We start from the raw sequence: 13,892 nt of genomic DNA on the forward strand, positions 1-13,892 counted from the left end.
GTAAAGCGAAATAAAAACACTAAGCCGGGAAAGTTATTGCGTTATCGCTGGCCGCGCGAGTGTAGTAAGCGCGGGCAACTGTGATTCGTTAGCGAGCATGCGTATGAGGCTACTGGGAACGGTTTATCCAAAGCCAGGGGACTGCAGATATCTTAAACCGCGGGATATTGTTAGGGTAACACAAAGGATCTATGAAATGATGGTATAAGGCAGGGGGAAGCACAAAAGATCAAGATGGGTCGACGTGCAACGGCTTAGCTGACCCCATATGTGAATATAAAATAGTAAGCGCGGAGGTGAGAGGCGCACGAGAAACTATATAAACGCGGGTACATCAAATTGGCCAATCATTTTAAAATCTTAGAGTACATTAGCGCAGTACTTTCACACACGCCAATACACCAGCCTTAAACTTGTTGAACAGTTTAGAGGTCACAAAATCAAATATTGCACCCGTGCGAAGTCGGGGTGGGTCGCTAGTTTGTTATATAAAAAAATGAATACCTTATAAGCATCCATCTCGACGCGTAGCTTGCTCTGTGTCCACTTGAGTCGTCCCTCCAGCTCGCGCGTTTCTTCTCTTATTTTCGCCATTTCCCGCTCGCTGGTCGCTAATTCATGGCACTAGAAGTGAACAAACATTTAAGAGAGCTCTTAATGCCACATTTTTTGTCAATTTTCAAAACTAATTTAAACAGGACATAGATACAACTTTAATTATTCCTCTCCATCCTAAGGTTGCCTGGAAGTGATCGCTATATAGCGATAAGGCCGCTCATTGTCGCCTCTTTATCTTGTTTTTATTTAAATAAGTTTACGTATTTAATTATTCATTTTATTTATGTACATATTAATATAAAAACATTATAATAGAAGATAGAAGGAAGGAAGGGAAGTGGGAGAGCAAGGCGTAGTTGCATCAGGTAGATCGAAGGAAAGTTTGGAGTCAAAAAATCGTCGTGACTGGCAAGAGCTCAACTAAAAAGAGCGCAGCTCTTAAATAGGATAGATAGATAAACATATATGTATTATCTATATCATTCTTTGAAGGAAACAATAGTTTTCGTTCGTTTATTCATTTTTCAATTTTCTAATTGATTACTGGTTAGTCGATTAGAAATTATTTTTATTTCCTTTCAGTTTCTCAAAGGTTGACTGTAAGAGATTATGGAATAAGTCCGCCATTGTATATTAAATCTTTTAATGTATCCGATATAAATGTATGTACAATGAAAATTTTACAATACAATTATTATTAGTAGAAATTCTACAACCTTCCATACTAGTCATGAATCTCCGACCGTTATTCGGTCCACGCACATGTTGCGATACGTGTTTCACCTCTAAACGAGGTATCTTCTGGAATATTAATAGACCGCTGCTCGGAGTCTAACCAGACATATGGACTTCTAAATAGTGCAGGTGAAATTACCATTTATTTTCATCCAATAATTTTTTTTTACATAAAGGAATAGCAAATGAGCTTAGAAACTACCCAATGTAAAACTGTAACAATTGCTTATAGATACAACTCATGGTACTCATATCCATAGGTGATTGTTACAGATATACTGTGATCACAGAATATACTGTGACACCCATGATCGTTTCACCCCCACATGGCATTTTCAGAAATGGCAATATTTTCAGAGGACTAGTGTTTTACAAGAAAAAAAATACCTTGTCATCATACAGCTGACAGATCCTCTGTTTCTCGCTATGTGCGGACTTGAGCTTGCCATTGAGTAGTTCCACCTCTGTCGCCGCAGCCCGCTCGGCCTGCGTCGCCTTCTCGGCAGCTCGCTTCGCCTCAATAGCCGCACATTCGACGCTCGCGTACCGCATCACCGCTGCGTCTTTCTCACGTTCTGCTTGGTCCACACGCTTGTTCATCTGTCGACAATGATACATATTTATGGGCTGACATAGACAACTAGTTGCATTAGACAGAATTTGTTAGTCATGGGGTCTAATAGCCCCATTACTTACTGAGTGTAAAACTATATACTCTTTTACATCAACCTCCATATGGTTTCCCCTGGAAATTGTCATGGTTAATTCTCATTGAATTCGTCATTTTGGACCAACTGATCTACTTTTTTTTTTAAACAACTTAGAATGGCAAACAAGCTGATGGCCCACCTGATGGGAAGTGGTAACTGTCACCTATAGACATAAGCAGTACCATGGACATAACAGAGTATACTGTTTCGCCCATGATCTATCTATTTTATTGTCATCTATCATTCTTTACTGATACCCTGCCAGCTGATAGTGCAGATAGGGATACCATTCCATTATAATGCATCAAAATATAATAATGGTAAATAAATAAATAGTAAATTTATTACAAATACAAACAATAAAAAAATATAAATAATTGTAAGAAAAAGGAATGTTGCGTTAGTTTGGCCATTTGGAGAGGATGGATAAAAGAAGAATTACAAAAGAGATTTATCGAAGAAAATTAATGGAGATGTCGGTAGGGGCCGCCCTAGACGGACATATGCTGACCAAATAGGTGATGTGCTGAAGAAGGGCCAAATTAAAAGTACCCGTAACTGGTGAGTGTGTATGAAAAGATTGATAAATGTGGAAGAAGCGAAAGAAGTTTGTTTGAATCGAAGCATTTTGCGTTGTTTCTGTCTACCCTAATGGGAGACAGGCGTGACAGATATGTATGTATGAAAGAAAATATGACACTGAGAAAACAGTGGGTGGCTTTATCACTTAAGAATGATCTCTTCCAGGCAACCTTTGGATGGAGAAGAGAAATTATAAACAGTTTGACTGGAGGCACCAATTCTGTTATTTTTTTTTAAATACATTGTTCGCGACATTATTGTACATGTGTAATTATAGCGATATTTATAGCAATGTTTATAGTTAGTTGTTAAGTCCCTAGTTTAATCGTTTTTGTATACTGTTATTTTATATAGATTTTACATAGATTTAAGATACCTATAGTGTAAGTTAAATAAAGTATTCTTTGTGCGTTGTCATTATTACCTGCGAATAGAAATAGAAATCGTAAAAATAAATAGAACTAAAGCAAATTGTAATAAATAAATAGACGCTATATGGTACCTTCTAAAGAGATACGCGTCTCTTTCACTCTCGCCCCGTCCCGCTCGCACAGATTCGCTAACGCGAGTTAGAAATGTTATCGTGCGAGCGGGCGGGTATAAAGATAGGCCGCCTCCCGTCGAGCGGCATTCGCTTCCGAGCAGCGACGCACTACACTCGAGAAGAAATAGGACAAGAAGAAAAAATACTCTCTTCAGACGGTACCGGAGGCTTCAGAATAGTAATCGCTGTGTTTCACTCCAGCCTGAACCAACACCCCTACAGTCCACGCTCACCGTACGGCAGTCCACACCGTTCATACATATAGAGTTATGTCACAGTAATATGAATATATAAATGTGCATTTTAACTTATATTTTAAAACTAGGTAGGTATTTATACTTTGTATAGACCTTGGTAGACTATTCCATAGTCTAATAGCTTGCACAGTAAAGGATTTGTCATAAAAACTTCTGAAATACACTGAAGTCTTCAGATGGAAGCCCCTAGATGACCTTAAATAATGCCCTCAATTTAAAAAAATCATGTGTATACTCACCAAATCTAGTTTAATTTCAAAGTCCTTAAACATCTGATCTTTCTCCTGTATCTCATCCAGTTGCTGCTTCAGCCTATCTCTGAGTGCAGCATTCTCTCTCCTCTGCTCCCCTAGTACTCTCTCTAGGGACTCCACTTGTAACCTCAACAAATCTCTCTTCGTATCACTCTCTGCATCGATTGTACCCTGGTCTGATGAATTCGTAGTAACATTTGTTACATCATTTTCATTTACTTTATCCACTCCATTCTCGTAAGGTTTCTCTTCTGATATTTCATCTTCGAAAATCTCATTCATAACTTTACCATTTGTTAATGGTTTCAAATTTTTAGGTACAGGTTTCGATACGGCAACTCTTTGTGTACTATTGTATGCACTTTTTAGACTACCGCTGACAGATGAAAATATTCCGTGTACATTTTTAACGATACTTCCAAGATCTTGTGATAATATTTCTTTAGGTATTCTTGGGTACTTAACATCTACATTTTGATTTATGGATGTTTCTGGAATCTTCTGTACAGCTCCAACTTTACTTTTCTTATTTGTAAACTCGGCTAAAATCTTTTCCGTGTTCAGTTCAGCTTGATGTTCAACTGTTGATATGTTTTCAACACTTTTACTAAGAGGTGACTTACATATAGTTGAATTATTATTCAATGCTGTCTTTTGCTCATTTAAACTGGACGAGGAAGTGGCTAAAATGCTAGTATTCAAGTTACTCTCTGGCTGTGTTCCTAAATCGTCTATATTCGAGTGTGGGATATGGTTTTTACAAAGATCATAATTTTCATTTACTGTTGATGAGATTTCAGTTTCGACATTTTCATGGAACAGCGACTTGTCATGGCCCATTACGTTGATAATTTCACTGTCGAAAGGAGAATTAGTAACCGGAATCGATAGTGATGTACCACTTTCATTTTCTGGACGAGAAGTTACCACTTCAGAACTGTTAACGTGTGGCGCTTCCTCAAAGTGTTTGATGGGTGAGATCTCCGAGTCGGACGATATAGGAAATGCCGCAGAACACGAATCAAGGGTCTCGATCCCCGAGTCACTAGTTAATTCGCACAAAGAATTATTTTCCTTCGATAGATCGTTGTCAATATGGACAATAGTTTCTTCGCCTTGAAAAGACATTTTATAACTTTATCATAGCTAATTATGAGATAGAATATTTTATTTTTATGTTAACGAAAAATAAAAGACATTAATGTATTATTGGATTAATATTTTATTTTAATGAAAATAAACATCTGTAACACAATTTTTGACAATTTGACGCGTCTTATTATTATGACTTGATGTTTGACATTGACATCTGTCTGTTTTGACATAACAAATTTTACTAGTTTATTTATAAGAGCTAATAAACCATTTTTTCCCCTCTTCAATCCAAATCACTTAATTATTGTATATCAAAATTGAACTCAGCCAGAAAGTATTATAAAATTTATTTAAATAATTTTATAATGTTCAATTCGAATTAAACATCATACAAATGAAATTAAATCTTCAAGGTTATTTAGAATAATGCGAAGCAATAGTTTACATAATAAAGAACTCACTTTCATTTCTGGTATTAACAGTTACAAATATTATTATCGGATTAGTAGTTATTTATTATACGTTAGAAATAAAGACCAATTTTCTGATGGTAGGTAGTATATACTGTTACTAAACCATATTATTTATTGGAAATTGACAGACTTATCTTATTACATTGTATTTTAATATGTTAGGTATAATATACTAATTAGAATGTTCACTGTACAAAGCGATAGTTAATTTATTCAAATACCCGAATTTTAATTAATTCAATTTTAAATATAATTTCATTTATTTAGGTATATAGTTACTATATCTCATAATATTTACCATAATTGTTATTTATATTAATAACTATATATATTATAAGTAATATTTATATATTACATGTGTATTATGTATGTATTACAATTTATAATTATTTCAGTATGTTGCTATAATTATGTCACATATTTTGTTCGCTTTCTGTTCTTACCTAATGGTTAGCTGATAGAGAATGCCATATGGCATTAAGCTCGCCACTTGTACAAAGTTTTATTATGTAATAAAGAATAAATAAATAAAAATAGATCAAAATAAAATGCTATTAGTTCGCAGTGGCATACTAGTGAAAGATGATACGTGAGAATTATTTATTTATACTTTATTGCAATCAAGCTTACAGTACTATAACTTTAATTTTAAAATAAATTAACTCATTGAAACTAATCGGCCAGAGATTAACCATAATAGTGTCTAAGAAGACAGTATGGAAATCGACCTGACAGGGTATATTGCTAGTATTTATGCCGCTGCCTTGTTGCTGTCGTGATTTATTATTAGAAGAATATTTTATCAATTGTCATACATTTTACGTGTCAAACAACTACGTAAGATTTTCAATTTATTAAAGCCTAAAATTCTAGCGAATTACACTTTCATTATTATTAACTATCTAATATGAATATTACAATTGCTAAATTTAATTTTGCTCCAAATTTGCACGGCCTAAAATCCATCATGGTAGAAATGGCAGCATTCAGTCAAATGACTGGCAACTTTAGAAGAAAACCTCACGTCATTACCATTTTCGCTCTCAAAGGAAATTGAAACGGGAAAAGTAGGTCGTCGGTATTGATTTTTACAATATTCGGCAAACAAAAGACGTAACGTTGCTTTGTGCGATACAATAAATAAATGCTCCCCTGATCCAGTGCGAAGAGAGTCACCAAAATGCCCGTAAGTGCCAGATTTTTATGATGTGTTATCGGAAATGCTGTATCAGTGATTTCATAATCATTTCCTTTCATTATTAATACTTTGGAACAATTAATAATTTCGACATTTGCTTTTTATATTAATCTATATAGTAATATTAGGATAATATTCAACATTAATTCGGTTATACTCGTTTAGTAATAATATGAGTCATGTTTCGTCACTCAGGGTCATTTTACACCTACCTAATGCCTATTCTGACTTGTGCGTAGTTTCTATTGTACCTACACGTTTTGTACTTGCAAGCCCAAGCATCAGCACATTCGTCCGGAGCGTTTCATTTATCGTACACGTTCTAATTTCAAATAACTGTTATATTGCTTTGTCTTAGTGAATTCGTGAAATAAAAAAAAAATTGTCTTTGGGCGGGTCTCTTGTAATGGTGCCCTGCTGTATATTACTAGGTACGTATTGGTACTTATGATGTGTGCCAAGGTTGTTTCATAGATATATCATATCTATTTGAAAATGCCCTTGAATGAAACATTGTACATATTCGATTTTCAAATAAGATAAAATATTTATTAGCTTAGTAGAGTTTTTTTGGTATTGTACTATTTTATATTTGTTCCATTATTTTTTCTTTTTATTTAATATTGTGTTCAGTGTTCTCAGAATGAATACATTGTGTAAGAATATTATTGTACATTTAATAGACTACAAATAATCTAAGGTGTGGCATAACCTAATTAATTTTTTCTTTGTTCATCACATATAGGGTTGTCAATAACTAGTTACAATCTTAATTAAATTAAATATACTTTGTAGGTGATTACATGTTATTTGTTTATTTTAAACAGTGAGCTCAGATTATATGTTTTTAAACTAATATTAAATAAAATAAAAAAAAAATATATTTAAATATATTTTAGATTAACTGTAAATGAAGTTATACATTTTTTTTTATTGGGGGGAAAAAATTGACAACCATACAGTAGTTGTTGCTATGCATTTATATATTACTTGTTGGCAAATCTGAATGTTAAACACTAACTTATTGCAAAGTAAGAATTAATATTTTTTTTCAATTTCTTTGTTAATTTATTAGAATTTTTTATTGGGGGGAAAAATTGACAACCATACAGTTGTTGTTACTATGCATTTATATATTACTTATATAGATTGGCAAACTTGAATGTTAAACACTAATTTATTGCAAAGTAAGAATTCAAATATTTTATTTTCCAATTTCTTTGTTCATTTATTAGAGTATGGCTATCATAAATATTTTATATTAAAAAAAAATGCCTTCTGACAACCCTAACTTGGGATACCTAAAAACACTGAGGTATTGGTGAATTCCATAGCTGAATTCCAATTAAAAGTACTATTAATTTTTAAAAGGTATCTAAATTATTTTCTTAAATGAAAGACATTCTATTCTATTCTCTAAAAGAAAAAGAATAAAAGATCTCTATTTCTATATTTACTTTTTCTTACACTTAATCAAAATCAACCCTCCTTTTATATTCTTGGTGAAAATTTTACCAAAAACATTCTTTTATATAAAACTACTAATATAATAAACAGAAAATAAATGATTTTTGTATTTTTGTTTGTTTGTAATAAACTTAAAAAATATTTAAAATTAAAAGTTCTTTTATCTATAGGATACTATATTATCAAAGAATAATATAGGCTATATATTATTATAAAAAAATCATATATCTCTGTGAAAGTTGTAATATTGTATATTAAATTTGTCTATTATTTTAAATACTAATTTATATTTCTATCTACCTGTGCAAAGTCAGGGTGCATCACTAGTACTTTTGTATTCTAATGTTGGCCCTAATACAGCCTGACAGAAATAGCCCAACTCTTAAAAGTATAGTTTACCAAAAAAAGTCTTATACTTCTATATTCTTCTACAGTTTGCCAAAAACAGGCCAACTCTTAGAAGTATAGTTTATCAAACAAAGTCATATACTTCTATATTCTTCTACAGTTTGCTAAAAACAGCCCATTTCTTAGAACTATAGTTTATAAAAAAATCATATACTTCTATATTCTTCTAGTTTGCTAAAAACAGCCCATTTCTTACAACTATAGTTTATCTAAAAAAGGCATATACTTCTATATTCTTCTACAGTTTGCCAAAAACAGACCATGTTTTACAAGTATAGTTCACCAAAAACAGTCTTATTCTTACACTGTTTACTAAAAACAGCCTAACTCTTAAAAGTACAATGGGCAAAAAAAATCCTTGTACATATATAATAATATAAAAATATTTGTATACAGTTTACTAAAAACAGCTTAACTCTTAAAAGTACAGTTTGCCTATAAAACATGTTATACATATATAGGAATATTAAAATATTCTTGTCTAGTTCACTAAAAACATCTCTACCTTTATACTTTGCCAAAAACAAACCTAGTTTTATATTGTTGTAGATTTTGTCTAAAACAACTGACTTTTATATAATTTGTATTAGTAAATTATATAGTAGTTCAAAAATCATTCCTTCCCATTACATTTTGTCTGTTTTATTTTTTAAGTAACTAACTTCCATATTTTCGTGATATGTATCTATTAGCAAACTTAACTATAATATAGCATATGTTACTCCCTTAGAATATAGCTTTCCATATATGGATAATAGATTTTGTTTAAATCGCCTAAGTATTTTTTTTATTTTTATTTATACATTACAAACAAAAAAAAATTATGTTTTCTCTTAAAAATATTATTTTCGATAATGACAAACAAGCTAATTGCCAACTTAACGGAAAACGGAACTTTATTTTTTTTTTAATTATATATAAAATACAAAAGTATAGAGAAAATAAAAAGTAAGATAAATAAAAAACAATATTTATTTATCATAAATGATAGGACGCGGAGCTGAGTGCGCCGACTGTAGAAAATGTACGCGTTGTGGTCCGGGTGCGGCCCATGGACTCCCGGGAGAAACTCGACGGCTCGTACAACTGCGTGTCAGTAGATCCCGTGAACCAGACCGTAGCGGTCACCAGGAACAATGTGAGCCCGCCGGAGCCGCCGCGCGTGTACGCGTACGATGCCGTCTTCGACAGTAACACCACTCAGGTAATCTTTACATTACAATTGTTCAACATTTAAAATTCCCTTTTTAATTATTAGCTGTTTTAATAGATAAAAGAGAACAAAAAAGATCCGGACAATTTCGTAAAATTTCCGAACAATTTCGTAAAATTCCGGATGTGTTTGGAAAATTCCGGACGTATGCCAACTCTCGTTGTACCTGATTTAAAATCTACTTTTTTCTTATATTTGGCATATTTAATAAAAACTTTTGTATATTAGTGCATGAATTGCCAGATAAAAAAAAAGATTTGTTTATTAATTGATAATTTATGGTTTTAAATGCTATTTAAAAAAAAACTTTTAGATTATTAACTGAATACGTCAAGTAAAAAAAAAAAGTAGATTTATACCATAGCTATTAGTATTTGCAATATGGAGTTTGAAGAAATAAATTTTATTTTTATAAGATGTTGATATCCATTTAATTAATAATACGTCAGTTACATTGCATCTAATCGTGTTTTTTTTTTTTGTATATATATTGTGTATTCACAATTTTAATAGAATACAGTTTAATCATGTTTGAAATATTGTCTTAAAAATTTCTAAATACTGAACTTGTCCAAACCTCTTGGTGATTTAAAGTTTATAATTAAATTTAATATCGAAATTTCATTAATATTAATAAGCCGAGGCTGAAACTTCAAGTTTACAAAGTTTTAATTTTAAAAATACTTGTGTAGACACAAAATATGTAAAATCTTTAAAGACCGTGGCTTTAGAAGAAATTTAAAAAGTAGATGTAGAATTTCACTGTATTTTATGTCGCGTAAGAAATTAACAAGTGCCCTGTTTTTATTTATTTATTTATTATATTATTTTAAATTAGCATTGTTTTTCGAAGTTTCGAAGTTCGCGTACAGTTAGTATTTAGAAGTTGGAAAACCGATGAATTGGAACATTTGTAGATGACGTATCAAAATGAAATATACGTTGGATTTTAAATAAGAACTTCATGAATATTATAGTGAAAATCGCATCTAATTTGGTGCAGTAGTTTTTGTGTAATTTCAGAACACACGTACAAACATATAGAAATATTTGTGTTTTGACTTCTATTGTTGTTATTAAGTAATATCCCTTATTAAAATTTTTAACTGGCTTAGAAAAGGAGAACGTTTTAATTCTGTATGATGTATTTTTTGTCTTTGTCACCTTATATTTCCATCAATTATAAACCGATTCGGATAATTTTTTTTTTATCTGAAAGGATATACTTCCAGATTGGTCCCATAGAAATTGGTGTCAATTTTGTTTTAATGATTTCGTTTTTAAATAAAAATAAGTTGTTTTGTCACATTTGAAGTAAAATTTTTGTAAACACTTTTTTTTTTAATATTAAATGGTATATACAGACATCCTCTATTAGGTTTCAACTCTGTTTGTTCAAGCAATCTTGACCTAAAACAAAGGAACACCTATGCACTGCTCACGGGATGTAATCCATGGTGGCCCTTCTAGAAACACTACATTCTTAGAAGCACGAGTCATGCTCACTGTAATTTAATCACGGTGTGATAATGGTCCGATAGTTTTTTATGCAATTGGCAATTTCAAACTGGCTGACAACATATTTTCGACCAGTATCAAAAAGAGGTTCTGAATTCGTCGGATTTTTTTTATTCTTATATAGGTTCCTCTATTACGCGGTAACGCTTGAACGGATTTGAAAAATTCTTTTTTTTTTCTTATCTGATATTCGGTAGTTTAATTTTTATATTCAAATAACTGGATTTTTTAAATAAAGAATTAGTTTTTTTTTGTTTCGAACACAATTTTATTTTTTTTTTATTGTAGTCGTGGCAGTTGTCTTATGAACTTTCGAATATGCTGACGCCAATGATATCTTATATGCATTGTCATTATTGAGGACTAAGTGTTATGCCTCTTTACTGTAATTTCAATTTGCCCTCTCTTCTTGCCTGAAATTGCGTTCTGAATGGTAATAGAAAAAATTACTATTCAAAAATATTGATATCTAAATTTGCTAGAATAAAAATATTTCCTTCTTTCTTTCATTCTTCATTTGAATATCTCACCCTTCTTTCATCATTCAAAGAGAAGAAGCTATTTTTAGTATTGGTTCCATTGCTAGCATTATACCTTGTCAGGTCGATCTCCACGCGATTGTCTTTGGAATCTGTCATGATTAATTCTTGGCGAATTCGTCGCAGTGGCCCGACTGACCTATTTTTTTTTTTATTCTTTTGTTGACCTACTTTCATACTTGCCTGACATCCCTCACTGGTGCCCCTCTAGCATTACCGTTAGCGCAGGCGGCGTTACTATTCCATTTTCATCCATTAAAACCCTTTGAATTTATTCTTCATATTTCTACTACGAAACAGCCATTCTAAGCACAGCTGCTTCGCGAGACAAAGAGAGGACCGTCGTCGCTTCTCGCTCTTGTATCGCCACGTGCCGCCTCGATTGCCAATAATCATATTACGCAACTAGTACATCGTCAGTTCTCAACAAATTTTGTTGATTCATTTTTATGTTATTTAGTTAATTTTAGTCATTTGTTCATGAAACAAAAATCCGAATTTTTGGGCTTAATTTCGTATTTTTGTTCGTACCAAAATCGACCTAGTAAATGGAGCTTAACATTTCGTTCATCATAAATCCTATCCTAATAATCCAGAGGAATGATATTTTAACATTTTTAATAATTTTAAACGGCATGTATTATGTAATTTTAACATCAAATTTCTGTTTCGTTCGTGCCCGAAATTTCGGAAAATATTTCGTGGTAGGCCCTCAGCTCTCTTGAAAACCCATATTAATACAACTAAACCCAGTGTTTTGTATTACAAAATCTCCACAAAATAAATATAGTGTTCGGTCGAGTTTTGTTTTAAAATAACATCACGCGGCGCCGGACGGTTATAAGTAGTTGGTTACAACAGTCGCATTGTTTCCATTCACGCCTGTGGGCATCGAGGTTACGCTCTATTCTAGGTACTTGTTAATTTGTCATACGAGTATTTGGCTGCGGTGCTGTAACTGGCCGAAAAAGTGGTTTAATTGTAAAAAAAAAATATTAAATTTAAAAAAAAAAGTAACTTCCTAATCTCTCACAGTTTAAATTTGGAATTCATAAAAAACCTATTTAAGGTTTTTTATGAATTCCAAATTTAAACGTGTTTAGGCGCGCCTTTTCTGTCGCTTCATATTAAAATTTGCTGTGTTTATTATTTTTATAAATGATGCAATAAAGTGAAAAATAATAATAATAAACAATTACAGACCTAAACCGCATTAAAAACATATTATCACATATTTTTTTATGGATGAAAATGGTATGGTAACCCCGCCTGCACTAACGGGATACGCTGGCGGAGCACCAGTGAAGGGTGATAGATGAGAATGAAAACAGGCCAGTTAGCCCATCATGATGAATTCATCAGGAATTAACCATGATAGTTTCCAGGGGGAACCGCGAGGAGGTCGACCTGGTTGGGTATATTGCTAGCAATGGGATTCTCAGTCTCCATTACTAACAATCCCTTTCCCCCCATTATCACATATTACAAGCTGACAATGTAACTGTCTATAGGTGAGAGAATTTTTAAAATCGCTTTTGTAATTTTCGACTTTCATTACAAATAAATAAACATACAAATGAAATCTTCTCTCTACAATATTAGTTGAGATACGACAAAGCAAACTATTGAGCAATATCTATGTCAACTCTTAACCCCCCCCCCCCCCCCTATCCCCCCTAGACGACTCCTCTAGCAGTAGAACAAACGAATTTATTGATAACAAACTATTTCGTTTACCGCTCGCATGTGTACAACATATCGGACTTTGTTATCTCGTTCTATGTATCTCATGGTCTCGGCGATAACGGTTGCCACATATCTAGGGGGCAGATTTCGATGATTCCTTTTGTTGGGCCACACTAGTCGTATTTTTTTTATACCACTGAGGTGGCAAACAAGCATACGGCCCACCTGATGGTAAGCGGTTACCGTAGCCTATGAACGCCTGCAATACCAGAGGCATTACGCGCGCGTTGCCGACCCTGAAGAAACCTCTTTATCCCCCTTTTGAAGAATTACTACTGTATTTTATACTGCAATAAAGTATTCTTAATTTAAGTTTTAAAATACAGGGGATTGGTTTATTTTCAAATATACTCGCCGTTCCACACTCCGGAATGGCAAAATCTTTAATTACTATATTTTTGTATCAATAATTCCCTTTATCAAAATGGACTACTAATATATTACGTATTATTTATTTATGTATCAATGTTTTAAGTGTGTGAGGTATTTTTTTTTAAATTATGGTATGATGAGGCTGACATATCCTTATAGGATAAAAGCCTCTAAATAGAAAAGAAAAAAAAGGCGTGTTGTCCTAATTCTGCTGTAATATATA

At 32.5% G+C, this 13,892-nt stretch overlaps 2 protein-coding genes across 4 annotated transcripts in view; one reads left to right on the forward strand and one right to left on the reverse strand.

Moving 5' to 3' along the window:
- The window catches only part of LOC113522119 (coiled-coil domain-containing protein 186), a 23,054-nt gene extending 17,998 nt beyond the window's left edge, over positions 1–5,056 (reverse strand). Inside the window, exons 1-3 of one of the 2 annotated variants that reach the window (XM_052897891.1) lie at positions 3,626–5,056; positions 1,681–1,893; positions 505–624 (exon numbers count right to left, since the gene is read on the reverse strand). In XM_052897891.1, coding sequence (XP_052753851.1) covers positions 505–624; positions 1,681–1,893; positions 3,626–4,768 — 1,476 coding nt within the window. In that variant the 5' untranslated portion in view covers positions 4,769–5,056. The remainder of the gene's footprint in view (positions 1–504; positions 625–1,680; positions 1,894–3,625) is intronic. The other variant, XM_052897892.1, reaches the window with a different exon arrangement.
- Positions 5,057–6,234: 1,178 nt separating this feature from the next.
- Positions 6,235–13,892, forward strand: part of LOC113510192 (kinesin-like protein KIF3A) — a 41,158-nt gene continuing 33,500 nt past the window's right edge. Inside the window, exons 1-2 of one of the 2 annotated variants that reach the window (XM_026893641.3) lie at positions 6,235–6,394; positions 9,273–9,485. In XM_026893641.3, coding sequence (XP_026749442.1) covers positions 6,389–6,394; positions 9,273–9,485 — 219 coding nt within the window. In that variant the 5' untranslated portion in view covers positions 6,235–6,388. Of the gene's footprint in view, positions 6,395–6,686; positions 6,838–9,272; positions 9,486–13,892 lie in introns of those variants that run through there. The other variant, XM_026893642.3, reaches the window with a different exon arrangement.

The sequence above is a fragment of the Galleria mellonella genome, unplaced genomic scaffold, assembly GCF_026898425.1.
Source record: "Galleria mellonella isolate WM207_F2 unplaced genomic scaffold, CSIRO_AGI_GalMel_v1 utg121, whole genome shotgun sequence".
NCBI classification, from domain to species: Eukaryota; Metazoa; Arthropoda; class Insecta; order Lepidoptera; family Pyralidae; genus Galleria; species Galleria mellonella.